Source organism: Xiphophorus hellerii, chromosome 14, assembly GCF_003331165.1.
Source record: "Xiphophorus hellerii strain 12219 chromosome 14, Xiphophorus_hellerii-4.1, whole genome shotgun sequence".
Classification (NCBI taxonomy): Eukaryota; Metazoa; Chordata; class Actinopteri; order Cyprinodontiformes; family Poeciliidae; genus Xiphophorus; species Xiphophorus hellerii.
In genome coordinates this window covers 6,054,870-6,081,252 of record NC_045685.1, presented here as the reverse complement: position 1 = coordinate 6,081,252, position 26,383 = coordinate 6,054,870, and the positions used below count along the sequence as shown (strand labels likewise).

General features: G+C 39.1%; 2 protein-coding genes across 7 annotated transcripts; both read left to right on the top strand.

Moving 5' to 3' along the window:
* Positions 1-34: 34 nt before the first annotated feature.
* LOC116732808 (uncharacterized) lies at positions 35-13,434 on the top strand. 5 transcript variants are annotated; one of them, XM_032583281.1, is made up of 21 exons: positions 35-193; positions 1,997-2,225; positions 2,320-2,543; positions 2,634-2,712; positions 2,813-2,880; positions 3,903-3,984; positions 4,085-4,167; positions 4,359-4,586; positions 4,703-4,775; positions 4,861-4,925; positions 5,473-5,628; positions 6,406-6,525; positions 6,643-6,735; positions 7,382-7,465; positions 8,598-8,670; positions 8,747-8,787; positions 8,873-8,959; positions 9,143-9,238; positions 10,711-10,795; positions 10,883-10,929; positions 11,066-13,434. In XM_032583281.1, exons 2-21 carry the CDS (start codon positions 2,024-2,026, stop codon positions 11,105-11,107), a joined length of 2,028 nt encoding a protein of 675 aa, XP_032439172.1. In that variant the 5' UTR covers positions 35-193; positions 1,997-2,023; the 3' UTR covers positions 11,108-13,434. The 5 variants fall into 5 exon arrangements, with proteins under 5 accessions (XP_032439172.1, XP_032439173.1, XP_032439171.1 ...); XM_032583282.1 differs by having other exon boundaries at positions 5,473-5,634; positions 10,714-10,795; positions 10,886-10,929; XM_032583280.1 differs by having other exon boundaries at positions 5,473-5,634; positions 10,714-10,795.
* A 1,740-nt stretch (positions 13,435-15,174) lies between these two features.
* On the top strand, positions 15,175-26,044 carry LOC116732809 (E3 ubiquitin-protein ligase TRIM21-like). Of its 2 annotated transcripts, none has more exons than XM_032583284.1 (14): positions 15,175-15,270; positions 17,520-17,560; positions 17,632-17,859; positions 18,822-19,003; positions 19,111-19,293; positions 19,383-19,461; positions 20,087-20,181; positions 21,245-21,334; positions 22,040-22,135; positions 22,221-22,324; positions 22,939-23,047; positions 23,165-23,309; positions 23,525-23,551; positions 24,436-26,044. In XM_032583284.1, exons 3-14 carry the CDS (start codon positions 17,649-17,651, stop codon positions 24,969-24,971), a joined length of 1,857 nt encoding a protein of 618 aa, XP_032439175.1. In that variant the 5' UTR covers positions 15,175-15,270; positions 17,520-17,560; positions 17,632-17,648; the 3' UTR covers positions 24,972-26,044. The 2 variants fall into 2 exon arrangements, with proteins under 2 accessions (XP_032439175.1, XP_032439174.1); XM_032583283.1 differs by having other exon boundaries at positions 15,176-15,270; positions 19,380-19,461.
* The last annotated feature ends 339 nt before the right edge of the window (positions 26,045-26,383 follow it).

Below are 26,383 nucleotides of genomic sequence, written 5' to 3'. Positions count from 1 at the left end.
TTGAACGTCTCATCGTGTGGTTCTTGTGACCCAGACAGACGTGGGACGGGGGTACAAATGGCGGGATTCGCTCTTAATATTGTTTAGGCAGAAGTGAAACTGAAAGCACAACGAGCCGTCAGCGTCACGCTGCACTGAGAAGAAATAGCGCTTTATTGTTCCAGCGGAAAAAAGCTCAGAGAGGAAGTCTGAGGTGAGAAGTTTTTAATATTTGTAATATTTCTGTAAAATGGCGTCATTTTGGAAGCCGTTTAATGAACCCAGCGCATGCAGACAGCAGGTTATCCGTCAAGCCTGACTGGAGCTTTAGGTTGGGGTAACATTTTTAACATTAACGCTGCGTTTTTGTCTGCGTGCGTTTTCCTCCCAAGTTGATTAATACGCAGCGTTATCTGTTTTTATGTTTGCTCATTAAAGCGTGGACCCGTTATCAGCTACCAGGACCGCCTGTAGGAAGTCACGTGTTTCTGTTTTGCAGACTTGTACAAACAGAAATGGGGTCGTTGGAGGGATTTTCACTTATTTTTCCTCAAATAATTCACAAGCAATTTTTACGTGGTAATATGCAGATAAAGGGATCAGCAACTTTACATTTTTAAATCGCCCTTTAAAGGAATTGATGCTCTGTTTGTAAATGCAACTACCTCGGACTGGGCTGCCATTTCGCTTTTCTTTGTTCTTCATTTCCTTTTTCTGCATCTCTTATGGTGGTCTGAGGTGTTCACTGTACAATTTCTCCTTCTTCTTTCCCCCTCAAACTCACTGGATTATGATCTGTGTTTACTACCGGTAGCACAACTGTATAGTTACCTGTATGTTGTGACCTGATTCGGTGATATCGATGTGGTATTTACACCACTCATACTTTTCGTGTTAGTCCAGCATAGTGGACCAATATATCATGTCATTAGAATATACATATCAAGTTTAAAAAATTACATATTTCTTACAATATCTATTTTTTTATGAATGTGATCATTTATTGGGCAGTCAGCCAATGGATAGTACAATCTGTTTTGTTAGAATGTAAAACAGGGTTGATGGCGTTTCTGAACGCCCCTGTAAAGTTTTAACTTTTAAGTTAAAAGCCTTTTTAACTTAAAAGTTAAAAAGGTTTATCAAAGGAGTCAAGAGCTACATTAATTGATGGCAATATTTGAACCTTCCTGCCTGGGCATTGCTTTCCTAATCAATGCCGCTAGATCCTCATCTCCCTTCACTGCTTCGTCTGGACTTTCTTGTATTGAGATGGATTTCTCTGGTAGATTTTCTACTGGGCCAACAGAAGGACAAGCAGCGAATGATGACGTTGATTTTCTGCGATGTTTTAGATTTTGTAGCCGGCCTGTCCTAGTTTGAGCAATGATAGCGGAGGAAGTAAACGAAACCCTCTCATTCTGTGTTGGCCACGTCTCCAAATATTGAACTATCATTAACAGCCGCCTCCCTCAGCTCAGCAAGTGTCTCTTCTCGTAGTGGAGGACTGTTTTTTTACTGCGCAGTCGATTTCCGGTAAGCTTCATAGCAACTGGAGCATTTTTTTCGTCATGGGTAAATGTTAAGGATTGGTCCATCCATCCAGGAAGAAATTGTTTGTCAATAGCCGAGAGCCCAGACCCTCTGGATGAATCAAGTAGCGTAGGACAAGGCTTAACCAGGCTAGTAAACATAAAGCTAACAATAAATAGTATAAAACTTTAAACTTCAGAACTTGTTTTTAACAATATAATTTTCATGTTTATATAATATACATCACATCCATACAGTATCTTATTTTTACTGGATGAATTTAATAGGGTTTGTTATTACATGATATTTGTAATAGACAAAGAAATGCCATGTAATCCAACTTCACAACCAGAGGCTTGGGATTATTACACACAGGTGCTCATGACTGATTAATTAATGCCATGAATAAAAGCCAAAAAAAAAAAAAAAAATCTGTTCTTGTTTGAAACTGTTCCGATTAGTAACAGCCTGGGTATTTGTGTCGTAGTCTGTCTCCTCAAGACCGATTGCAGAAATGAGCCTTCAGGTTTGCCACTGCTGTGGTTGGACCAAAGTGACCACCCATCACGGCCTGAGGGTCCACCAGGGCAGAATGGGCTGCACACCGACGGGTACGAGGATCGCAGAGCCTCAGCAGCAGTACACGTGGAGTCACGGAGGACAGACAAACGTTAAATTGAGTTACAAGCTGGAAGTCCGGAGCGCTGTCAAAATCGGTGGGCTGTCCAAATTGTGTCTCAAGATGATTTTTTTGAGCAGAGGGGTAACTCAAAAACTGATAAATGACTCTTGAAATTATGTCATGGGCAGAAAGTTCAAATTATTATTCAGACATGAGCCTCCACACGTGTCACTGCGGCTGGAAGAAAATGACGAATTATCACGGCTTGAGGACCCACCAAGGAATGATGGGCTGCACGCCGAAGGGGCTGAGGATCCCCAAGGAAGAGCAGAGTGCCTGGAGGGACCACTGGAAACCACAACCAGATAACAAAAAACTTCCGGTCGCAAAGAAAGTTCATAGGAAGGAGGAGGTATACAAATGGAAATTGAACAGTAATAGTGTCAGTTCAGTGAGAAAAATCTCTACCACCTAAATTAAACTTCTCCCGTTGACTTGACAGAATTCCCCAGAAATACCAAGGATGAGAAACTTCAGTAACCCCACATCAGCAGCAGAGGTCAAAAAAGAGAACAAGTCAGGTATATGTGACGGTCAAATTTGGCCCACATAGCAATTAACCAAATTCCTGTTTAATCTCAGCGTTTCCTTTTTCCTCCGTAACTCCTGCGTTTCCTGTAGCCTCTTCTCAAAAAGCAACAAGGTCAAAGTCACGCCATCAGCTGGAGGAACGCTTCACACCTTTAAAGGTAAAGACGAAGCACTAAGCTTTGATTATTTAGCTGTCAAAGATACTTCAGTTATTAAAGACAATTGATCACAGAGCTAAAAAAAAAAAACAGTAAAAGATTATATACCCAATTACTGTATATACCAACCTTGTTGCTTAAATTTTATTTATCTGGGATGAAATAGTTTCTGGTTTTATTAAGTATCTCCGTCGTAATAAAGTATTATCATAGTACGTTGAAAATAAACCTATTATTAACTATTATTTAATCACCAGGCTTTTAGGAATTTTTTTTTTGAATTGTCAGTCAAATACACCGTCTCAGACGGGATGAAAAGTGAGCAGAAGGCAGTTGAAGTAAGAGATGGACATTTATATCATTAAAGACAAACACCTGTTGAATAAAGCTGAACGATTATAACTTACAACTGGACCAGTAAGTCTTTTTGAAGGCATTTTGTCACCACTACGTACAAAGACGGGAAAGTACACAAGCAGCTTTCTCTTCTAGTTGCTACTAGCTGCTGTTAGCTGCCTAGTGGCTAAAGCTAAGTATGTAAACATTAGCTGGATGCTTGTGCTCTTTCAAACAGACCTTTTAAACAAACTGCCTTGTCTGTTTCAAAGGGTATCAGCTAATTTATTGATTTATTTCACCACCAGCATTCTATCTAATTGCAACTAAACAATACCATGAGGTTTTGTGCTTTATTCTTCAAATTGTTTGGGGTGCTGAGTTACTGCCCAGTGGGATACTGGGACAAGAAAAAACAAAATAAGGTGTTGACCAGACAAGACCACCAAATTTATAACGCATGTATGCGAACATATTTACAGGCTTTTTAATGGGTTCACCCCACTGTGCGAGTCTTAAACCACATACCTTGAGTTAACGAGATTCAGTGAGCGTGAAGTGTTTGTTGTTAGCCAAAACAAACCGCGTATGGCTTACACTTTAAGCTAAGGGGGAGGTGGTAAAAGTTGTCATTACAGTTACAGTCACTATTTTTAAAAGATATTTTGTATGTTTTCTTTCTTCAGATTTCTGAGGAGCGCTGGAGCGCCGTCAGCTGCAATGACCACGTAACGGCAGCATCTAGAATCAAGGCGGAGCCCGTGTCACGTACGCCTCAAGAGCATCCTGCTCCGTGAATTTGGAGAATAAGAAACAAAATTAAGCTTGAAAGTAAAATCTAATTCTTCTTTTATCGTTTTCTTTGCAGCTCTGGAAGCCTGTATTCCAAGATACCCAGATGACCGCAGTACAGCCTCGGCAGAGAGGAACGGGTCCTCGCTTTATTTGCTGGTAGAGCTGGAAAATCTGTTATCCACTTTGATACAAATTCTTCAGTTACATTTTTTCTCTTTTTTTCCCCCCTTTTTTAATATTTAAGACAAATTCTTCCCGTATTTCTGCTACATTTAGCAAATTCCTAAAACGCACTGTTCTTACATTGGGAATACTTTTTAACGTTTAAATAATTTCCGACCTTTTAGATTAACCATTGGCTCGGCGAAATTCCAGCCGTCCAACCAGAGGACCGACACAGATCTTTTAGCGAACATCCAAGCGCGCCAACTGACGTCCCGCGCGGAAAGACGAATTCACAGTTACCGACATCGGGACAAGGAACGCCAAGATCTCAGCTGCTGAAAGAAATACAAAACTGCTTAAAGAAATATAAAAAGAGGAGAGATGAAAAAATGATGAACTCTGCTCGTGAGGTAAAACCACTTTTTCAATTTTTCGAGTGTAGCAATAATATAACCCAAAACCAACAGCAAATAGGTGCAGCCGCAAACTCTGTATGTATTATCTAACTGTGATATATCTGAGTCAGACTGTGGATGAATCATCAAGGATCTCAACCAACTCAGTAATAAAAGCTGAATCTTTGGAGAAGAACCAATCGTGTATGTATAAAATGATTCGTACAACAGCAGAGTGGACCGAAGAGTCGCGAAGTTGAAACTAACTACCTGACATTTTTACTTCCAGGTCTTGCAGCCCAACAACATCCACTCAAGAAACCCACTGAAACAAAAACAGCAGCTGCTGAGCAGGTAAACAATTACCCCCTTACCAATTCGTCTCTTCTTACAGATTTGTGTTATACACAGGTTTTCACTAAACAGATCCATCTACATGACAAGTGATTTGCTAGTGGGTGTAGTAAAGCAACAGAAAACCCAACGTTACCCAGTTACCAGAACATGATTAAAGGGGCAAGTTTGAATAAGTTATGTGAAGCGTTCTGTGAAAAAACATGGCTTTTTGAAGTTGATGGCATCAAATTACAGTCTAGAATTTTTTTTTTTAGTCTAGAATGCCGTTAATTTCATTCAGAATAATGGCATAATTTAACTGTAAAGTTGACTGGAGAGCTGATTGGGAATTTAGAAAATGAAGCAAGAACCCCTCAAAACAAAAACAAAAATCACATCATTCAAAAAAAAATTATATGGTTGCATTTTCCCGTTCTCCTTCTCCCAAAAATAGAAGACAAAAAAACAAACGCATTTGACTGAAAGAGAAATGGAGCAATATTTTTTGACTGATTCATGGCCGAATCGTTTGCAATGAAACTGCATTGATCCGTCTATTTTTTAGAGAAATGAATCTGTCAACAAACGTTCAACAAGTCAACCTCCGGTTCCAGCTAAGAGGAAGAGCTTACTCTCGTTCACTGGGACACCGGAGAAAGCTGAAGGATCTTCAGCCAGCGCCAATGGAGACATAAAGAAAGATAACAAGAAAGAAGAACCGGTGCAGGTTCAGTATTTGATGATTGATGTAACATCATAAGCTTACTAAACAACCTTTGCTAGATTACTGTGCAATAAGGTTTGCAAAACTCCAAAGGAATAGCTAGGATTTCTTTTGTAGTGCTGTTCCATTCTACCTGTAGAAGTTAACACTCTGTGTCTTCGCTTTCATGTAACAGATTAATTTCTTGCTAAACCAACAGCCAGAGAGGAAGGTGAACTTTTTCCATGTTAAAATCGCTCAAATCTTTATAGATTTTAAAGAAAACAGTAATGAACAAACAGCATTATGAATACTAAGGAACACTGTAGATACATCAAGGCTAAAGACGTAGAAAACTTTGAGGCAGAGCTAGGCTATGAAACCTTCGGTGCCTCCGTCATTCTGTGATTGTCAGCATTTATCAACCAGTTGGCTAAATGTAGCATTAGCATGTAAAATGCTAGTTCATAACATTTGAAATATGTTAACCAGCAATTATTGCACTCCAAAAAATCCTTGTGGTATGAATATTGCGCACACTGATGTTGCGATAACAATGCATTCTGTACGTGTAGCATATGCTACACTTGTCAGAGTTTGATTTGTTTCTTTGATTATGTGCCCCGTTGTGTTGGTCAGTCATGAAATTACAGATGTATTTAATAACAGGTCCAATTTCAATCCATTTTCAATCGAAAGTTCAATTAATTCACAAAATCCCTACTACTACTACTACTTCCATGCCAGATGTTGTCACAGCATTTATTTTTAGTGACTTAGTTGACATGTTTTCAGGTGAGCCGAGCAGCGCCCCCTGTGGTGCCACCAAAAAGGAACTTGCGTTCATTCCGAGTGAGGCAGCTGAGTGGGCGAGACATTACTAATCACTTGGAAAGAGCCAACAGGGAACTGAAGGTACAGAGTTTTATACTTGGTAAAAAATATAGGACAGTTTTCTACTGGAAACCTGTTGGGCTTCTTGTGTTAAAGTTGTATCCTCGGCCCCGGCTCTAACCGTTCTACTTATTTCAGGTGAAAGAACTGGTGCGGATGTTTTCCGTCTCAGCAGCCCAGGAGAACACAGTAGGAACGGAGGAGAAACCCAGATCAGAACACCCACGAGTAGTATGTTGATTTTATTCATTACCATTTGACTGTGGGTCTGCAGGTGGTGTGAGTCCATTAACTGTAGAACGGCGCAAATTGAAACGACACAAATAAAGAACGCACATTTTTCGCTACGTTTTTGCACCGGGATCAGGTGGTTTTCCAACCGCATCAAAATTTGTGTATTTCACAAAACTGCAATGGAAACGTCACATAATCAACAGCCAGATGTTACTACTGGCGGAAATGACAAAGAAGACGACAGGAAGTGGTAGAGGATCATTTTTTTCCCCACCAGATCTCTCTCAGCATCGCGCAGTTCACAAAAAATTGTGTATCATTCAAATGTGTTGACTCCACAGCTCTTCTAATCTGTAAAAATCACCGACTACAATTTATTCAAAACGCTGAATACCTAGCTTATCCCAAGTAGGCGGGGCTTGTCGCTACAATGCCTGAATAATAATGTCGATGTCTCCTCTGATGGCTGAATTATGAACACATAATTCATGTATTATGTACAACTTTATTGTGTGAACAAGCTTGTTCATGTGCGATTTTAATTTAATTATTTAATGGAAATGCCGCTGTTGCAAGATTGTGTTTTTTCCCACATTTGTGCCCATTTGTAATGGATTGTACTTGGCGGCATTGAATCTTTCAGGTGAAGCTTCTCGCTCAAAGACATTCTGCCATGCCAGCCCAGGAATCTAGAATCCAACCGAAGGTGGAAGAGAGGCAGGAGAAGGTGAATACACCATGCTTCTGTGAGCTTAAATGAGTTATGGCATTATGTTATTATCCATATTAACGTCCCTTTGGGGAGGATTTTAATTTTAATGGCAGGTACCGATTTTGAATATCAACTGTATTTTGACGTTCTTTTTTTCTGTTTGCCTAATGTTGATTTGATGGAATGTGCTTGATAAAGCAAGAGCTCATAAGCTCTCAGTTGTCAATAAAATTCTCAATTCCGATCCTTAAAAAAAAAAAAAAATACTAGGACACGCCTGACTTGGACTCAATCCAACATGGCTGCCAAACGTTGTACTCTTCATGTTCAATTACTAAATATGTTTATGACTAGGCACGATAAGATAGTACTGCATTATTTCCATGGGAACTTCAGGTATCCCGTGGCATCCATAATTGTCACACATATCATAATACACATTATAAAAAGATAAAGAGAGACAGTGTGATAACCGCAGTACACACATACATGATTAGTGGCTACATAGTGTAAAACTGACTACATGCTATGAAGGTGTCTATGGACTGAATGCATAACAGTGCGTTGCTATTCTAAGTTAGCTTGATCACCGACTAAACGGTTAGCATGGATCAATAAATCAGTTTAAATTTTTACCTATTTATTTTTCTGAACATGTTTTCCAAAGTAAGCAGTTGTCTTTCAACTAAACAAGCAACAATAATAATGATGTCAATTATCTAATTCGATTCATTTTGGTTTTACAAAAATACGTATGATCAGTTTTGTATTTAAAAAGTAGCCTAAAAGTTTTTATATGGAAGTAAGAAAGTCTTTTTAAAAACAAAACTTCTAGAATAATGGCTAAAAAAAATTCAAACTATTTTACGATACAACTTTGACATAGTTTGAGGTAGTTTCATGTTGCGGAGTTGTTTTGCTTTAGGAGAAACTGGTGCACTACGAGAGATTTGACATCATTATGAAAGAATGTTATTTGGGAATATTAAAGCAACATCTTTAAGCATCAGCCAGAAAGTTAAAGTTTGGTACAAATGTGTCTTCTAAAGAGACAATAAATCCTGATTCAAGTAGAGGTAATACCCACCTGTAGGTTAGACATTAAAAATAATTTACCACAATAAACGTTTTATTTTATTTATCGCAGCGAGCAACAGACATAAAACCTGGCCTAACTCCAACAGCGGCAGCAGTGCCACAGAAGGAGGCTCCGTCGTCGTGTAAGTGTCTTCCCTCAGAATGGTTTCTGATTGTTCTAGAAAACGAAGCTAGCTAGCGTTTTGATGTTCTCTGCAGCGTGTGAAGCAGCAAAGCCTGACGTTCCCACCAGCATGAAGGTACGACGGGTTCCTTGCTGAATGTCTTGTGAAGTGAAACAAACTTCCACGTTGATGTTTTTGCTTAACGTGGAACGCATTCCAGGTGAAGGAACTGGCTCAGATGTTTTCGACGCAGGAAACTGCGGCCGGGCCGAAGGAGGAACGTGGCCTAGGACACAGATCATTACAGGTGTTTCATTTAAAGCTGTATCCACCACCAGATGAGAAAGAGATTTGTTAGTTTGTTCTTCTATTTGAATAATGATTTTCCTGCTTCTGCTTGCTGCTGCATTGTTTACGATGTAGATTTGGTACCTCTCGCTCCATTTTTGTTGTTGTTGCTGTATCTACTGAGAAGTTTCATATCTTACAGGTAAAACTGATGGCTCAAAGATTTTCACAACCCACATCCACGGATGCAATAGGTCAGCTAAAGAAGGAGGATCATGACAGAGTACAACGAGCACAAGTACGGCACCTGTATTTATTTTTATTCTCTGATCTCAGTCTATAGACTTAATAGGTAGATGCATTAACTTCTTTGCTTCTGTGTAAAATCTGCTAATGTTTTATATAAATTTGTAACATCTGTGGTCTTGAGGTTAATCTTTGTTATCAGCCTCCTGATTTAAATTACTGACTTTGCAAATAATTAAGTTGCTTATAGAGAAACAAAAAAAAAAACGCTTGGTGTGTGATGGGCACTAATGCGTTAATTGCTGAGCAGATTTTTTATGATAAAGTGCTTTTGCCCACTTTGAAAATGTTTAACACACTTAGCTTCCCTAAATTAAGTTTTACTGTAAAATTTAAACAAGAAACTAGAACAAAAATAAAAACATAGACAGTAGAGAACAAGATATGAACATAAATATCAAATGGTCACCGAACATATAATTTAAAATGACATTGGTGCTCGTGAGTTGTAGTCTTTCATTGGCATATTTAATTTGAATTGGAATTTAGCGCATTAGCATTGTCCTCCGCTAAATACTGTGTTGGTGTGATGCTTTATCATTAGCGGAACTACTGTTTATGATTAGTGCTTAGCTTTAGCTGAAATGATGTTTTATTAGTGCTTCAGCATTAGCTGAGGTCATGTTTGATTAGTGCTTTAGCTGAAGTCATGTTTGATTAGTGCTTTAGCATTAGCTGAGGTCATGTTTGATTAGTGCTTTAGCTGAAGTCATGTTTGATTAGTGCCTTAGCATTAGCTGAAGTTAATGAACAAATAAGCCATTAGACAGGTCAGGGAGAAAGCTGTTAAGAAGTTTAAAGAGCAAATACATTATAAAACAATATACCAAGCTTTAAACATATTACATAAACACCAACAATTGCTTCTACTAACTCAGGTTCACTAAATATTAATGCAGAGTTGAAACATTTTAATGAAAATATTGCCTTGTGGCCTTAGTGGCCTTTACGGAGTTAGGACAAGGAGTGTGCACACATGCATAGGTCCAACTTGGCAGAAACATAGTTTTTCAGTACGTGTGCCGCCTTGAAATATGTAATATTGAATATTATAACATTGAAGTCTTATCTTGGTGGAGCCGACACCCGGAGGAGGAGCAGCTCTTCTTGTTCCAACAGTTGAAGCTGCTGGTTAACAACTGGGCCAGCTGGTGTCTGGGTGTGTTAAAGCACAACAGGAAAGATTGAGTCAAAAAAAAAAATGTTTTCCCTGGAAGTCGTCAAACAACATGCAGTCAATGAGTGTTTAAGTTTCCTTTATAAGGAAAACATTATTCTACATTTACGCCCTTACTAAAGAGACTCGCCCTCTGATTGGATGCATCTTAAACACGGTGGTTCCATACAGATCATCTGATTATCAGTAATTTAATTTTTAATGGAAGATTTTTTTTTTTCTTCATATTTGTTACATGAATAATGTTTTATTTTAAGACTTAATTTGGTCTAATCTGTGTTTTCCAGCAGAGGTTACCAGACTCAACATGTAACCCGTCCAAAATGAAAACTGCAGCACAAAAGCCCACCAGGCATCAGGAACACAAACCCTGTATGAAAACCTTTGCTAAATAATCCCAGATGTTCCAAAATGCTGTTACTCTCAAGTTTATCACGATAACCTTCTGACTTTTGGCAGCAGCAGATGAAGCGTCTCAGGTCGCAGGTTTGTCCAGTAGGTCAAAGGTAAGACGTCACTTCAGCCTACTTTAACCACACTTTAGTTTCTGGTAGATGGAAATCATACATTTCCACCTACCCTGCGTATGGCTCGGTTTATGGTGCCATCAGATGGTTGACTTATTGTTTTATGGTGTTTCAGGTGAAGGACCTGGCTCGGATGTTTTCAACTAGGACCATGTAGGGAGAAGTTGTCCAACTAAAAGAGAGAAATGAAAATAAAAGTCATTGCTGTAAAAAGTTTTGAAGTAGAGAAGTAAGCATTTCCAAGAGTATCTCTCCATGTATGCATCCAATATCAACTATTTTTAAAATGTATACACTTTTGGTACAACAGCCTCACAGTTTTGGACAGAATGGAAATCTTTGGGAAAGGATTAACTGTTATAGTGGCTTGAGCATTTAATAGACAATCAGGTTCTATTCAAGTAAAAATGGAAAATAATTTGACTGCTGCAGGTAATAAGGGACATGGACAGAAGAATCCAATCATTATTAAAAAGACTCGTCAAGAAAATGACATCAAAGCATTCTGGTCATGTTTCTGTACAGATGTTAGCTCAATGCTAACAACCTGTGGTTGATTTTGCATTGTTTTTCAACAGTTAAAAACCTTTTAAAAAGGTAAAAACAACAACACACACGTACCGTTTGCTCTTGTTTCGTAATTGAGTGAATGAAAAGAGAGGAAAATAAAACTGAATTTGCAAGAGGATAGAGCAGCAGTGAAATCCGGCCAATAGCCTGTCATGTAGCATGGCGGCTACTACAACGTCACCTAAAGCTAGCGCGGCTTCATCACCCGTTTCTGGTTGATTCATATCAGACTTGACAAATATGACAGCACTCAAACCAAACAAAACAAACAAACAAAAAAAAAAACGCATTGTGCTGCTAGGCTAAGCTAACATCAGCATGCTCATGCTATGCTTTGATATGCCTTGTTGATGGTTTGGCTTACGGCATACTTTATTGCGGTTTTTGTTCGTTGGATACCGACAAAGGTTCCTGAAAATGTTCTCTCTCGTAAATTTAAAAGACTCCTGTGAACATCGTAAAATTGAATGAAGAGTGTTTCAGCTGCTTTCTGTGATCAAGGAACACCCGGTGTTCACAGATATGTTGTAGCAAATGTGGAATTGATAACAGTGCAGAGGTCATCACTGTGTAGGTATTTGACAGCTTCCCAACTCCCCTGCAGGTTTGAATGGGAGTTAATGCAACTTCTGATGTTTTTGATTCAATGAAATAAGCAAACAAATGGGTTGTGTGGGTTTCAGGTCCTTGTACAGAGGCTCGGCAGAGATTAGGAGTTGAGAGGCGTCAGCGTGTACACACATGCAGGAATGGTCTGGCTTTAGGAGTTGAACCGAAACGCTGACACTCAGGTTGAGCTGCTTCCTGTTCCAACTGAGAGTGGGAGTTGCTAGCAACCAGATGGGCTGTTGTCTGGGCGTGTCACGCCGCAAAGGGAATGCTTAGGAAACAAACAACAACAACAAAAGCAGCCTTTCAGTATAATTCATCAGTTCAAACATGCACCAGCCGGAGTTCTTGGGTTTCCATTTCTCTTGAAAGAGAAACCACGGTAGTGTGGTTTCTTTTCTTTCTTACGTCTGATGGTTTTCTTGTTGTTACAGAATTTGTTATTGAATTAAGCCTCGATTCGGTTTCACAAAAGCGGTAGCGCGTTAGTTACCATGGTGATTTATCTTGTGCAGCTAGCCTGCTTAGCCAGCGGTCACGCCGATCAGAAACCAATGAGTTTTGTTCGTGTTCTGTCATTTTTGTATCAGTTATTTTTTTAAGTCTGCCCGTATGAAAATACCACTGATTCATCTTGGCTTTCAAGTCCCACATTGCCATGGTCACCTGCACCTTTATCGGTTTTATAATTATCCATTTAGGCATCGTTACGGTTCGACTGTGTTTCTGAATATGGCTGTTCTAAGTATATTGGAAATAACAGATCTTAAATGAAAATCACGTTTACGACTTCAAGTACCTTCTGCTTAGCACACAATTAAAAAATGCACAGTCTAATTCTCACAATGTTTAAAACATGAAATTATTTACATCATAAACATACCTCATGTCTATCGAGGGGACTGCTCATAATGTAATAATCGTTACAACTTAATGTGTCTTTTGAGTGAAGCTGTCTTTAGGGTGAAGGCTGAAGAACATTATTGTATGAATGTTTAGGACATTTTGATTGTTACAACTTTTTTTTTTATTACTGTGTTGAAGGTTGTGTGTCTTATAAAAGGTATTCCTATTCCATGACCTGCTCCTTGTTTTGTCACATTATAAAAATGCTACTTATTTGCTCCTACAGAAATGTTGCTTGTTTGCTTCCCATTGTTTCTTTGCAGTTTTCCCATTGTGTTTTCTACCAGAAACATAACCCGACTTCCTGCCGCCGCACATTTGAAGGCTTTAAAATCACATGTATGTTTTTATATATGACAGATTAAAAAAATAGTTTTATATTTCAATTTGTAAAACTAACTCTTGTCCAGTGTTTTTCTTTTAGTAGTTGATGTATCTTTAATTATTATTTTTTTTTTTACCTCATATGGGCTTGAAAATATATTTGTGCTCAATGTTTAAATGGCTTCTTTGTGTCCTTCTAGTGACAAGTCCAGAAAAATGTGATATTGCAACACATTCTCACTCCCGACTCGTCATATATTGACGAGTTGGGACGATTTCTGACCATGCGTCACATGTCGTCACTATGTGACGACTTGGACAGGGTCCTTCAGCGCCACATGTTGACGATTTGGGCAGGTCACATGTTTTACGTGGATTATTGACGCGAAGGGTTCTTGCAACCGCTGCCGAACCTTCAAAACCCAACGATTTGGTTAGGTTTAGGGCAAAAAGTACGGTAAGGCATAGTGTAAAACCCCTTGCGTCACATATCGACGCGAAAGGGGTACCCTGCGCGTCAACATGTGACGAGGACGGACCGTCCCATGCGTCAATATATGATTAGTTGGGAGTGAGAATGGGTTGGATATTATTACTGAAAACATTTTTGCCAAGAAGGGGCCGTGGCCCTCTTCTTCCCCCTTTTGGGGGCACCACTGTATCCTTCACTCTGAATTTAGCTACCTGTAATGGAAGGCAAATACAAATATTTATGGATAAATTTGACAATTATATCATGAACGGAGGGGTTCATGATTATTTACTATCTTTATTTTTTTTTTTAAAAACATAATTAATACAGGTGCATCTCAATAAATGTCTAAAATGCACAACTATAGACAAATTAGTGCTGTGAAAAGTGGTTGGCCCAGGGCACCAGACAGGCTAGGACCGCCTCTGGGACCGACCTCCTTGTTTGAAATTAAAGCAAAAGTGCATCTGATTTGGAAATGAAGGTCATAAATTCCACAGTAAAAAACACAACTTTTGCTCTCCAGCAGGATCCTGTTTCTGGCGTTAAACTCAAAAACACCTGGGTTATGCAACAGAACAGTAAACCCACTGACAATCAATGCTTTGGTGCAATTCTTCCTTCATATGAGGCTTGCATCGCTTTTCTCTCGCAAAAATCATTTCAAAACCACATGTTGTATTTACTCAGGTTATCTTCGGTAGTTTATTTGATCATCTGAAGAACAATGTTATTTGGGCCATTGAAGATATAAAAGAACTGGAGTAAAGTTCTGGGAAAATAAACTCAAATCTTTTTTTATTTTTATTTTTTAAAACAAGACCGTTTTTAGATTTATCTCTGAAATGTTCTGGGGGGGGGGGGGGGGGGGGGGGATTTACATCTCTGAGTTTCAAAAGTCAGAAATGTCCCCCCAAAAAATCTATTTGTTTTGGTCTGATGGTGGTCTGGATGGGATCAAGGCGACTGTCTCCTCGTTGTCACATGAAATGAGAGGTTTGTACATGAACGTAAACAAAATGAATTCATCGAACACCTGAACATAAAAAAAAAAATCTGTAAAAACGGAGAATTTTCAGACATGTTTGGTTTGAGACAAACATTTTCTTTAAACATTTTTTTTCTTCTAAAAAACCGCTTAGTGATTAATCGTGATTAATCTAATTCAATTTTTTAATCGATTGACAGCATTTTTTTTTAAGCCCCCCTTTTTTTTCTTACAATACCAGCACCACATTTTGAGCAAAAGTATTGGAATGCATTTGGTCCAACTAAAAGAAAACAACAGACGCTGCTCGCTGCCTTTCTGATACTTGCTGCTTTCTGTCGGCTGAAATGAAACCGAAAGGTTTCAGCTGCCAAATCGGGAGAGGAGAGGCAGAGACAGGCGGTATGAGCATCAGATCAGACGGAGGCGCAGCGACGTGAGGCAGCGTCAGGTGAGTGTCTGCACTTTCAATTGGCTTTCACTGGAAGTCTGTCAGAGTGAACAAAATGCAGGTTAGTCGTTTAGCATCACGCTTGTTGAACTGTAAGAATGATTTACAGGCAGCGACGCGTAAAAATAAAACAACAACAACAAATAGTCGCAAGTATTTAAATGATGATAATATCCTGAGTAGCCTAATAGTAAAGGAAAAGTTTCAGCAGTGTTCTCATGGCATCCGTGGGGGAAGAGAAGAAATATGACTGTAAAAAGAAAAAGCGGGGCAAAAATGTGTCTGTGCTTTAGGTGGAAAACAAAACTCAAATTTAGCCCAATGAGGCGTGTTCTGCGGCTTGGGGGGCAAAACGTCAGTCGCACAGTTTCTGCTTTCCGACTTAAACAAATCAGACGCAGAGAGAGGAAACCATAAATCTCTCCGTGGCCGTTTCAAAGTCCGGTCAGGGAGTGATTGCGTGCTTCGTGTTAACATTTAGCGCTTTAAAAACAACAAATAGAAGAGAAAAATACTTCTACAAAAATGAGTTATTATTTAAACACTGAGGTATTAGCACGAGAGATGATGGGCATTTAACCCCCCACCCCCCAAAAAAACAAAAAACAATGAATATTATTTTATACCCAGAAATCAGTTAAAACGCGCATTTTGCCAGGGAACAGACCGTGAATAACTGTTTTTCAGGAGTTTGTGTGGGTCCGTTCTCACAAATTATCTGATTGCCAGCTAAATTTTACACTACATAAAACATATTTCAGAACTCGTTCATCTGACTTCAGAACCTACAGGTGCGTTTCGGCTATTGAGTCTCTGCTTACTTAACGCAGTGGTTTCCAAACATTTTCCGGCCCCCCCCCCATGGATTACAATAAAATCTGCCACCAAAAATTAAACAAATCAACTGGGCACGGACATAACCAGACATAAACCTTTACACATATTTTGTTTTGAAACTCCACTGAAGTTTATTTCACACTTCAGGTTGCAACAAAACAAACTACAAACCATCTTTACAGTGAAACACTTTTGTGTAATTTTTTTATTACTATTTATTTATTTATTTATTATTACTATTTATTTATTATTTATTACTATTTTTATTACTATTCATCCATACCGCTTCCCGTGCCCTGCCCTGTAATGGCACTGTGCCCCCCCCAGGGGGCGCGCCCCACACTTTGGGAACCACTGACTTAACGTATCTTTTATTCCCCCAAGTTATAACTTTGCAGGACTTTCCGTGCAAGGAAAATGGTGCATCATTCTCAAAACATTTCACACATTAACATCTGAAAAGTGCGGCGTGCATATGCGTGCACCCCCCTGCTACTGTTCGATAACAAACTGCATCGCGACAGTCACAGCCCACATGAAATGAAAACGTCCAGACACAGCGCCCTCATCTGGTCAGAGCCGGGATATTTATTGAAATGTATCCAGCGGTTGGTTATCCTACTTATTTACCTAGATATGCAAACACTTGTGTGGCCCAGTCCCTTGACAAACATGAAGCAGCTGTAAGCGGTTTGTCTTTTCACCACGATGATCCAGTTCATTGTGCAAGCTCAAATATTAGCCATGAGAAAATATTCTACATGTGTTCCTTTGAAATGTTTTGTAACGTCGTAATCTGGGCTACCAGACATACGAACAATTTCAGCTTGTATTTTCATAATGATGCGACATTTTATTTATAAATGTAAATAAACTCACTTACATTTGATAAGCAAATTTCAAAGTAAGAGAAACAGACTTGTCTGATGCTACGTTCTAATTCACCTCAATGATCCTGGTAAGGTTTAGTCTTCTCACACGTTGTTTTGATCAGTAGCTCTTTAAAGTATTTTTTTTATTATTCTTACAGTTTGTGTTTAAACGAGTACTGTCTGCAACAAGTTTCAGTCTAAGGCTTTGAGCTGTGCAACACAATCAGCACCACTAGAGGGAGACAAATCACACACTTCCACGTTTTTATATTGTAAACTCAACTCTGGAGTATGGAGGGTGAGAGGCAGCAAAATGAACTAAATATACCATAAAATACATGTGTGTAAATCTCCCATTAATTAGTTAAGTGCACTATAAAATTATTAAATGCATCAATAAATAATTAAATCTTATGGAATTATAAAATATGCAATGAAATAATTAAATGTTCCATGAAATAATTGAGTTCTTTTACAGATCATTTCTATCTTTATAGAAAATTATATTTGATAATACATTTACTGATTGCACTTTAACAGGAACTTCAGGAGAGACTTGATCACAGGACCCAACAGAGAAGGTAAATAATGGTTCAGTGCAGCTGGTCTCACGAGTGACTGGAAAGAACTGATGTTGTGTCTGGGTTCTCAGGTCCCAGCCTGTCTGACATGAGTCTCCAGATTTGCCACTGCGGCTGGTCCAAAGTTACCACTTACCAGGGCCTGAGGATTCACCAGGGGAAGAAGGGATGCACACCCAAGGGAATGCACATCCCGGAGAGCAAACAGTTTGCTTTCTTTCCACCAAGTTACAACCAACCAAGACTAATCAGCTCATTTGACCTCTCTATGGATATTTTTAAGACTGCTTTGAGGTTTGGTAAGTGCTTCACATTTTGGCTGAAACACATTAATTGTTTAGGTAAGCTAAACTATTGCCTATTATTGTCATCATAATAGGCAATGATGACAAAATGATCATTGCCTATTATTTTAGATAGGCAATGATCATTTTGTCTGCCTCACCTTGATTCCAAAACGTTTTTGATTTGCCTGCAGTATGAGTGTTTGTGGGTTTAGTTGTAGCTAAGATGTATTTATTCAAAAATTTATTTTCACTCTTTTGTTTAGCAAAAACCAAAGGAGGTATGTTTAGCGTAGAAAAATTCTGTCCAGATTTTTTATTTTTTTATTTTTTATGATTTTGATATTTCACATTTTAAGTGAGAATAATTAAAGACCAAACCTTTACTTAGGTGTTTAAATCAAATTACTATTTCAGAGTCCTCTGATACTAATACTTTAGCAAGCGTCATTTTGTACCTCGTCAGACCATTATGTCGCTTGGCAACGCAACGACCTAACTCAGCCCTCTAAACTTTAAAGAAATATCACGTGAGTGTGTAAAGAAAACCCCAATGGCTAAAGTCCACTGCTCTGTTTTGTGCCAACATGTTGAACATGTGTTGAGATAAGACTTAATGCACATAAAATAACCCATCATATTGCTTTGATCCTAAAGTGTTTAAACCTAGAGAAACTTACCAGCCCAGAGTTTGCACACAGCTATCATGTCAGTGCAGAACAGTCAGTATTTTTAGCTTGCTAGCAGAAAATGGTGGACAAACTGTTTCCATAACTTCCTGTATAGAATCGGACGTTTAGGTTGTCCTAGCATGGATGCTTACAATAACACTTGATGTTTACAAATTTTCTCTGTTGTCAACTAATCACCAAATAATTCTCTGCCGCATCTTCTAAAAGTCTGTTTCTGAAAAAGATTTAGTCAACTAATTATTTGTTGATTAAAATAAATTACGTTTTTTGATGCGTCTCAATAAGAACCTTCAGAATTTGGGAACCTGGAAGCTTTCCATGGCCTGGGAGCTCATCAGAGGATGATGGGGTCCACGCCAAAAGAAGCAAGGATCCCAGAGAGTATCCAGAACTTCCGGAGCAACATGTTGGAGCAACCCAATCAAATGAACAACTGGTCAATTGTGAACACTCCAGCAAAGGAGCAGGTAGAGCTAATTCCAGATACACAAACATGTAAATTGAGTTCTACCAATCACTGACTGGTAAATGTGAGAGTTAAGAAGTCAAAACATTTTTCACTTCTCTCTGACAGAAACTGTTCATGTCTCCAAACTTCCCCACCCAACTGAATTATGGGCTGACTCAAACCCTAACACGGGACATGAACCAACGAAGTGTGGAGGACTGGCACGGTCATAACATGTCACCAGATGAAAAAAATTCTCAACAAATGGTTCCAACCTCGAATACTACCGCAATTTCATTTGGTTCCCAGGTACAACAAGTTTTCAGTTTGAGTTTTTTTGGTCTTTGTGGATGAAACTGTGTCCTTAACAATGTATCCTCAATACTTTTTTTCAGCAGACAGATGCATCATCCCCGTCAACAGATCTGGTGAGCTCTCCACCATCACGGATCCTGCTGGCCGAGTCCGACTCGTCGCGTAAGTTTTATAAACAACACATTAAATACGTGTAGCGACATTTAGTGTGAGTAAGGAGTAATCCGTGAGGGACGGCAGAGTCCCAGAGCGAAATTCTGTGAGAGGTGTACGGAGCCTGGTGCCGGAAGAAAAACGGCGAGTGACTGAGGGTCATTGCGCGTAACGCAAACCCTGTAAATTCTAGACACTAACAGGTACCATAGAATTGCACAAAAAAATCCGCGAGGGACGATGGAGTCCCTGCTCGAAATTCAGTGAAAGAGGTGTACGGATTAAAATGCTGTCTACATCGTTTTAAACTGCGTGATTGTGAGCTTGAGGGGGAATAAAAATAGCAACAGGTATTTTGTTCCATATAACACAGTAGGAGTGTAACAGGTAAACCTTTATGGATGCAAACTCGACTAAAAACCCACCTGTTTAGGATTGTATTTGAAATGTAATCAATTACAAATTTATTGATGGAACTTGACTTAATGTCGTGTTTTGATTATTGATCCTATGTTGCATTGTGTTTCTGTGTTTGATATGATGTAAAGCACTTTGAAATGCCTTGCTGCTGAAATGTGCTATACAAATAAAATTTGATTGATTGATCGATCGATCGATTGATTGCCCTCTGTAGTTTTCCAGACTCCACAACCTTCCCGCCGTGGTTCTCGATCCTCGGACAACGCCTGCAGAGGACTTGACTTCTCTTCTGTTATTCTTTCTTTTGAAGTTAAGAATATTGTTCTCTTTGATTCTGAATGTGGTGTACTACTCCTAAAATATACTGACCAAAAAAACCCCCATCAAAACATAAGAATGCCTTTACATTTAAATCTTAAAGCTGTTTCTTTGCCACGATGCCTTTTAAACATGAAATAATCTAAGCGTACTGAGGTAATAACCTTTATGTTGGGTCATTAGACAGAATGACCCAAAATCTACGCCATATTACCACCACTAGATGGTGCTGTTTTGCTTTTATTTTTAACATGACTATAACACAATTTGACCCAAATGAGAGCGATTAAGCTTTAAGTTTAAAAGCCCAAGTGATCCACACATTGAAAAATAATGTTAAAGTTATTATACTTATTATTTTGTATTAATAACAACAACAATAATAATTCTTACTATAACATTAAAATATTATTATTATTTTCAATCATATCTTAAATATGATTGAAAATAATAATAGTAGTAGATAGTTATTGTTATGGATAGTTAGTTAGTTTTCTCTTTCCTTCACCCATTTGTAGCTCAAGCCTGAAGTGAAGTGAAAGAAAAAAGATGCCAGGTTTGCTGACATTTTTTGCAGACCAAAATACAAAAATGTGTGTTTTATTTTAGTCCCACGAAACTCAGAACAGTTGGACTTTTGCGCCAGACTATATTTAGGGTGTCAGAGTAAAGTGGGTGAGTAGAACTGCACAGCCATTAAAGGCAGCCATCAAGGAAACACAATGTTTTACAAACGCAATGCAAGTTATTATAAGTAATGTGACAGATATAACGTCACGCCTGAAAGATGCACAGATCTGCACTTTTAGAAAGTTAAAGTTAAAGCCTCACCTGTAGATTTTCATAAAGTGCGTTGATGTAAAGCTTGACACAGCTGGTCACATCTGTAAACCTCTGATTTTTTTTGACTTACGAAATGGGCTATTGTTTCTTCTTTTTTTATTATTTACTGTAATACTGTCCTCTCAATAATCAATAAACGTCAGATTCTCTATTTTTATTTTAATGCTGGTTAACTGTTTTATGCTTAACTTTTTTTTTTTCCTTTTTACAGGATGACGGAGACTCACAGATTGTAACAAACACACATAAGGATGCAGTTAGTGAAAAGAAGAGAGAAAGAGAGGCTGAAAGGCTGCTGCAGGTAAAACATTTTTAGCATGCTATCTAAGACCAGACCTGAATTATCACAATTTTTTTGAAAACATTCTGATGTGATTTGTTAGCCTAACAAGATATTGGTGGGTAACTGGTTGCCATGGTTGCCCTCATTTATCTTGTTGTTTTAATAGTGGCTAGTGTTTTAACATTGGAAATTTACTCCCTTTTCCCCGTTTCCTAAGCCATTGTAGCAGCATGTTGTCAGCGTACTACTTCTGTTTATCACCGAGTGATGAAATGAGTTATGTTGCAAAACTGACTTTAGTGAATGGGACGTGCCTCAATGACACATGCGAGGGAGTGGACTAATGGTGTGAAAATGGTCACAGTAAGATCAGCTCTCAGTGAGACACATCAAGTCCCTCTAAATAAGACAACGTGTCCATGGCGCCCAGAGGTGACAGAATATGGTTTTCCTAAAACTGTAAATTTTGCCTTAAAAGATGGAATTTAGCCTGCAAGCTGTAGATGAAATGGGAATATTTGTACTCATTTTGGTCACAATTAGCAGTCATTTTGACTGCAGGAAATTTCGCGCTTGTGTGTGTTTAGTGCAAAACCGCTTTGGAAAGCAGGAGCAAACCCATTTCACATAGTAGGGCAGTTTGCTCTGCTTTGTGAATTCCCACCGTTTCTATCATGATAAGCCCTTAAGAAATTTCTACACCTACTTTCACCTTCTGTCAAGGCACAGCAAGACAAGATGAAGGTCTTGCTACAGCAGAAAATTCACATCCGAGAGAAGAAGATGACTGAAGTCAGATCAGCCGTGAAAAGCTGCAAGGTGAGCTGCAGACGCTGCTGCCGTGTTGGACATGATTTGGGATTTTTCAGACGTACCCACTGTTTATCCCCATCCCTGTTTTTAGGGCAGCTTGGATGCTGAATGGCTGCAGATCCACAGCGTCTTCTCAGAGGTGATGAAAGTTGTGGAAGATGCTCGGAAGAAAGCTCTGGAGCCGATCGAGAAGAGGTTAGCCATGTTTATCTCAGTAACAGTTTTAAAACAGTGGTTCCCAAAGATTTTCTTTTGGGCCCCCCCTATAGATTACAATAAAATCCCCCCGCAAAAAATTTAAAAAAATCAACTGGGCACAGACATTGTTCAACCAGACATAAACCTATACACATATTTTGTTTTTAAACTCCACTGAAGTTTATTTCACACTTCAGGTTGCAACAAAACAAACTACAAACCATCTTTACAGTGAGACACTTTTGTGTAACTGTTTTTTTCTTTTTATTCATCCATTCCGTTTCCCGCGCCCCCCCTGCAATGGCACTGCGCCCCACCTAGGGGGCGCGCCCCACACTTTGGGACCCACTGGTTTGAAAACATCCTTAGAGATGCTTTACAAAGTTTCCCATTGTGTACGTGGACATGTCTAACAACACGTGCCACGATGCTGGAGCTTTATTTTCCTTAGCCATCATATCTTCCTTTGCCACTGAAATGCATACAAACTAACGTAATAGGGATTTGATTAAACGTTGTGCATACTTGAGATGACAGCAGACCAATTTCATCGAGTTGATGGAGCAACTATGTTTTGCTCAAACTAAAAGCCTTATGTGTTCTGCTCTTAGGAGACGAAAGGTCAAAAGAGACGAACAGAATCTCCTGCAGAAGCTGCAAGGAGAAATTGATAGACTCAGAGACTCCATTGATGAACTGGACAGAAGCCAAGACTTGCAGGTAAGGAGTCCCTCCACCTTCACACCCTTTCTTTTAGCATTATTTGAGCAAAACAAGAAAAACGTTTCAGTTTCTATAACTCTCGTCCTTCTTTGCTCCTTCCTTTGAAACACACAGGCCGTTCCACTTTCAAACCTGGATGACTCCAAAGGGATTAAAAATCTAAAAGTTGACACTTCCTTCTCCTTTGGTACCCTGAAAGCAACAACATCTACCATGATGAAAGACATCCAGTGGCATCTGGAAAACCTCTCTTCCCTCGGTAAATCTTTGTTTTTTTCCCAAATGACGCAATTTTGGTCGTCGGTCTCAGCATGATTAAACATTTACACCTCTCTAAACAAACTGGACTTTCTAGGCAAACAACAGGAGTTCGATTACAGCTCACTAAACAGAGCTGGTGTGAATAAACCCAAAGTATGTTGTTTTTTTTACGAAGGATTTGTGTTTTACCCACTTTCTGTTCTTTTTCCACAGAGCTCAAAAGGATTGCAACCTTCGCAGGTGTGTGTACCCAAAAATGTACATGTAAATTGTAACATGCACTGCTTCGATAATGTACTTTTTTTGGATTTCTTCTGTTTTTGCTCTTGTCTCAATTAAAAATATATTTCAGAGCATCAAACAAAGACTAACATACCAAATGCAACTTTCATGAAAATATTTCCTCAGTGGTGGGCACTGCTGACAAGAAGTTAGCGGTGCTAAACCTCAGGAGCTATTTATAAACATTAGCTCCACTAAAGTCCTATGCTAACATGGGACGTAGCAGAAGCTAATGCTAAAGAACTAACTTTAGCCATGTTGATATCCACCATCTATCAACAACTCAACAGATGCCGCTTTTAAAGTTAGAAAAATGCTAAATCATGTTTCTCTAACGCGCTAACTTTGCACTGTGCTAATTTATCAGAAGTATGCACAGAAGAAAAAAAGATTATGTAAGGCAACCTGACCCAGTGTGGAAATTTAATGGCCATATCATAAGTTACATGTGATTAACCACACCACCCCTTTGGTGAAGAGAAAATCAGAGAAAAGTGAAAACCAAATTCAGGCCTCATTCCCTGCCCTACTTGTGTTTTCTTCGTTCTGTATCTATTACTCAGACCCCATTAGTTTCTCAGTCATATTCCCTTCACCTCTCTGGCCCATTGAGCTAATTGGTTCCACTGTAAAGCATTCAAGTACTAAGCATAAGTAGTTCTGTTATTTCTCAGTCTGTGCCCATTATTCTTCTTGTTGCCAACCTTGTTGTTTATTGACCACCCTTGACCTTTACAATGTGTTCATCATGCTTCTCCCATCCTTGTCTTATTTTGGTTCTTAACCACATCGTGACTCTTGCCCAACCCTCAACTCTTCCGCTGTTTCCTGTCTGACCACAGTGGACGTAGAGCTGGACTCAGCCACGGCCCACCGGTGCCTCGTCCTGTCCAACGACGGGAAGAGAGTGAGAGACGGAGGAGAGAAGCCGAAAGCTCCTGACGATCCGGAGAGGTTCGACACGTTCGGCAGCGTCCTCGGGACCAATCGCCTGAACCGCGGCAGGTCGTACTGGGAAGTAGAGGTGAAAAACAAAAGCGGTTGGGATCTGGGTGTGGCACGGCGGAGCGCAAACCGCAAGGGGGTGCTCAAGGTCAACACGGACAACGGTTACTGGGTGGCCGTGCATTTCGAAGACAGGAAGTACGCAGCCCTGACGGTACCCCCCACAAGCCTCCCGCTGAACGAGAAACCCCAAAAGGTCGGAGTGTTCGTCGACTATGAGGAAGCCGTCGTGTCGTTTTACGACGTGACGAACAAGTCGCACATTTTCTCGTTCACCGAGTGTCTGTTCAATGACGACATTTTCCCTTATTTCAGTCCGCATCCTAAAACGAATGATAAAAATGTTGATCCACTGATTATATCTGCTGTGTAAAAGCAGGTGTCGTTATCTTGAGTGGTACGATATTCTCACCATAAAAAATAAAATGAAATGAATGGGGAAAATAAAATATAATAATCACTGGTGTCGCACGTGTGGTAACAATTCGTGGGCAATAAATCGAACCAACGTATTTTAATTTATTGTATTCTTTTTTTTTTTTTTTAAGTTGATCTACAAGTCTATTTTTTCAAATAAACATCCATGACCTCCTGTTTCACCAGGTCAGAATCATGTTATGCTCAGTGGCTCAGACACTCTTCAAAATTTGAAACACGCAATTCATGTAAGGCAGATGAGCGTTGATCTTCATACGTCAGGAAACGGCTGCCAGAGCGTAACTACGGACCTAACATGTCTGTAGTCAAACCAAACTGGAACAATTTTCAAACCCCAAATGTGGCAAACAAGGTTCAAGAAAGACGAGGCGAAGGCCGATCACTGGCAACTAGGCAACATTTCCCCTTATGTAGCTCCAATATAAGGCAAAATGTTAGATCGGATTACCAATACTGGCGCTTCACTATTGTCAAAAACATTTCAACAGCAACTTCAGAAAACATGCAACATCTTAACTGGAATACTTGAAACAACATTAACATAAGAATGTCTTAATCTGTATATTTTTTTTAAAAAAAGGTGAGGATTTTATTTGGGAATTTCTTCTCGTAATCTTATTTAGGGTTGTGGAATATGATTGTGATGTAGATGAAAAGGGAAAACGTAATATAAATGCACTGTTTTATTTTGGAATCAATTAAAAATGTTTGGTTTTTTTTGATTGCCTATGTTGCAGAATGTTACCCAATTCATTTTTTTCCTTGTATTTTCCTCTGCACAATTCCGGCCACCCATTCGTTGATAACATGTTGGTTTTTTTCTTTCTGTCGATCAGATGTGACAATAAAACTTTGTTGTTCAAAGAAATGCAAATTGAGCGAAAAACGGAAAAAAAAAGTACGTTTTCCTTCAACTGTAAAATTGTTATAATAAAAGAGAAGGTATATTTTGGACAATATTTTTTTTATTTGAATAAATAATGTAATAAATCTGTTTAGTGAAACTTTCATTGACTATTATTCGGGTCTAATAAATATAAATCACAAAAAACAAGAGATACACAAAAAAAACAAAGAACTGACAAACAACCCAGGTTTTAAACTGACAGCACAGAATAATCTAAACTAGAAAATTTCGGAAGAAATTTAGCCGGGGCCTGCCAAGGCGCGCCCGTCGGGCTCGGGCACGGCGTCGTCGCGCCACAAGTTGGCGTCGACGCTAAAGAACGCCGCGACGTAATCAGTGGCACGCGGAGAACCGCAAGAACGTTAAGCGAGGCGGACGTGCACAATTCGGTACGATTTAAAATGTTGTCAAGGCTTTTATTTTGGAAGTTTTGTTAAACT

Bases quoted from the DNA above. Each gene is read 5' to 3' on its own strand.
- LOC116732809 (XM_032583283.1), top strand. From the start codon at position 17,649: ATGAGTCTCCAGATTTGCCACTGCGGCTGGTCCAAAGTTACCACTTAC. The intron at 17,860-18,821 runs GTAAGTGCTTCA...CGTCTCAATAAG, and splicing joins TAAGACTGCTTTGAGGTTTG to AACCTTCAGAATTTGGGAAC. The intron at 19,294-19,379 runs GTACAACAAGTT...ACTTTTTTTCAG, and splicing joins CAATTTCATTTGGTTCCCAG to CAGACAGATGCATCATCCCC.
- LOC116732808 (XM_032583278.1), top strand. From the start codon at position 2,024: ATGAGCCTTCAGGTTTGCCACTGCTGTGGTTGGACCAAAGTGACCACC. The intron at 2,226-2,319 runs GTGGGCTGTCCA...TGTCATGGGCAG, and splicing joins CCGGAGCGCTGTCAAAATCG to AAAGTTCAAATTATTATTCA. The intron at 7,466-8,597 runs GTGAATACACCA...TATTTATCGCAG, and splicing joins TGGAAGAGAGGCAGGAGAAG to CGAGCAACAGACATAAAACC.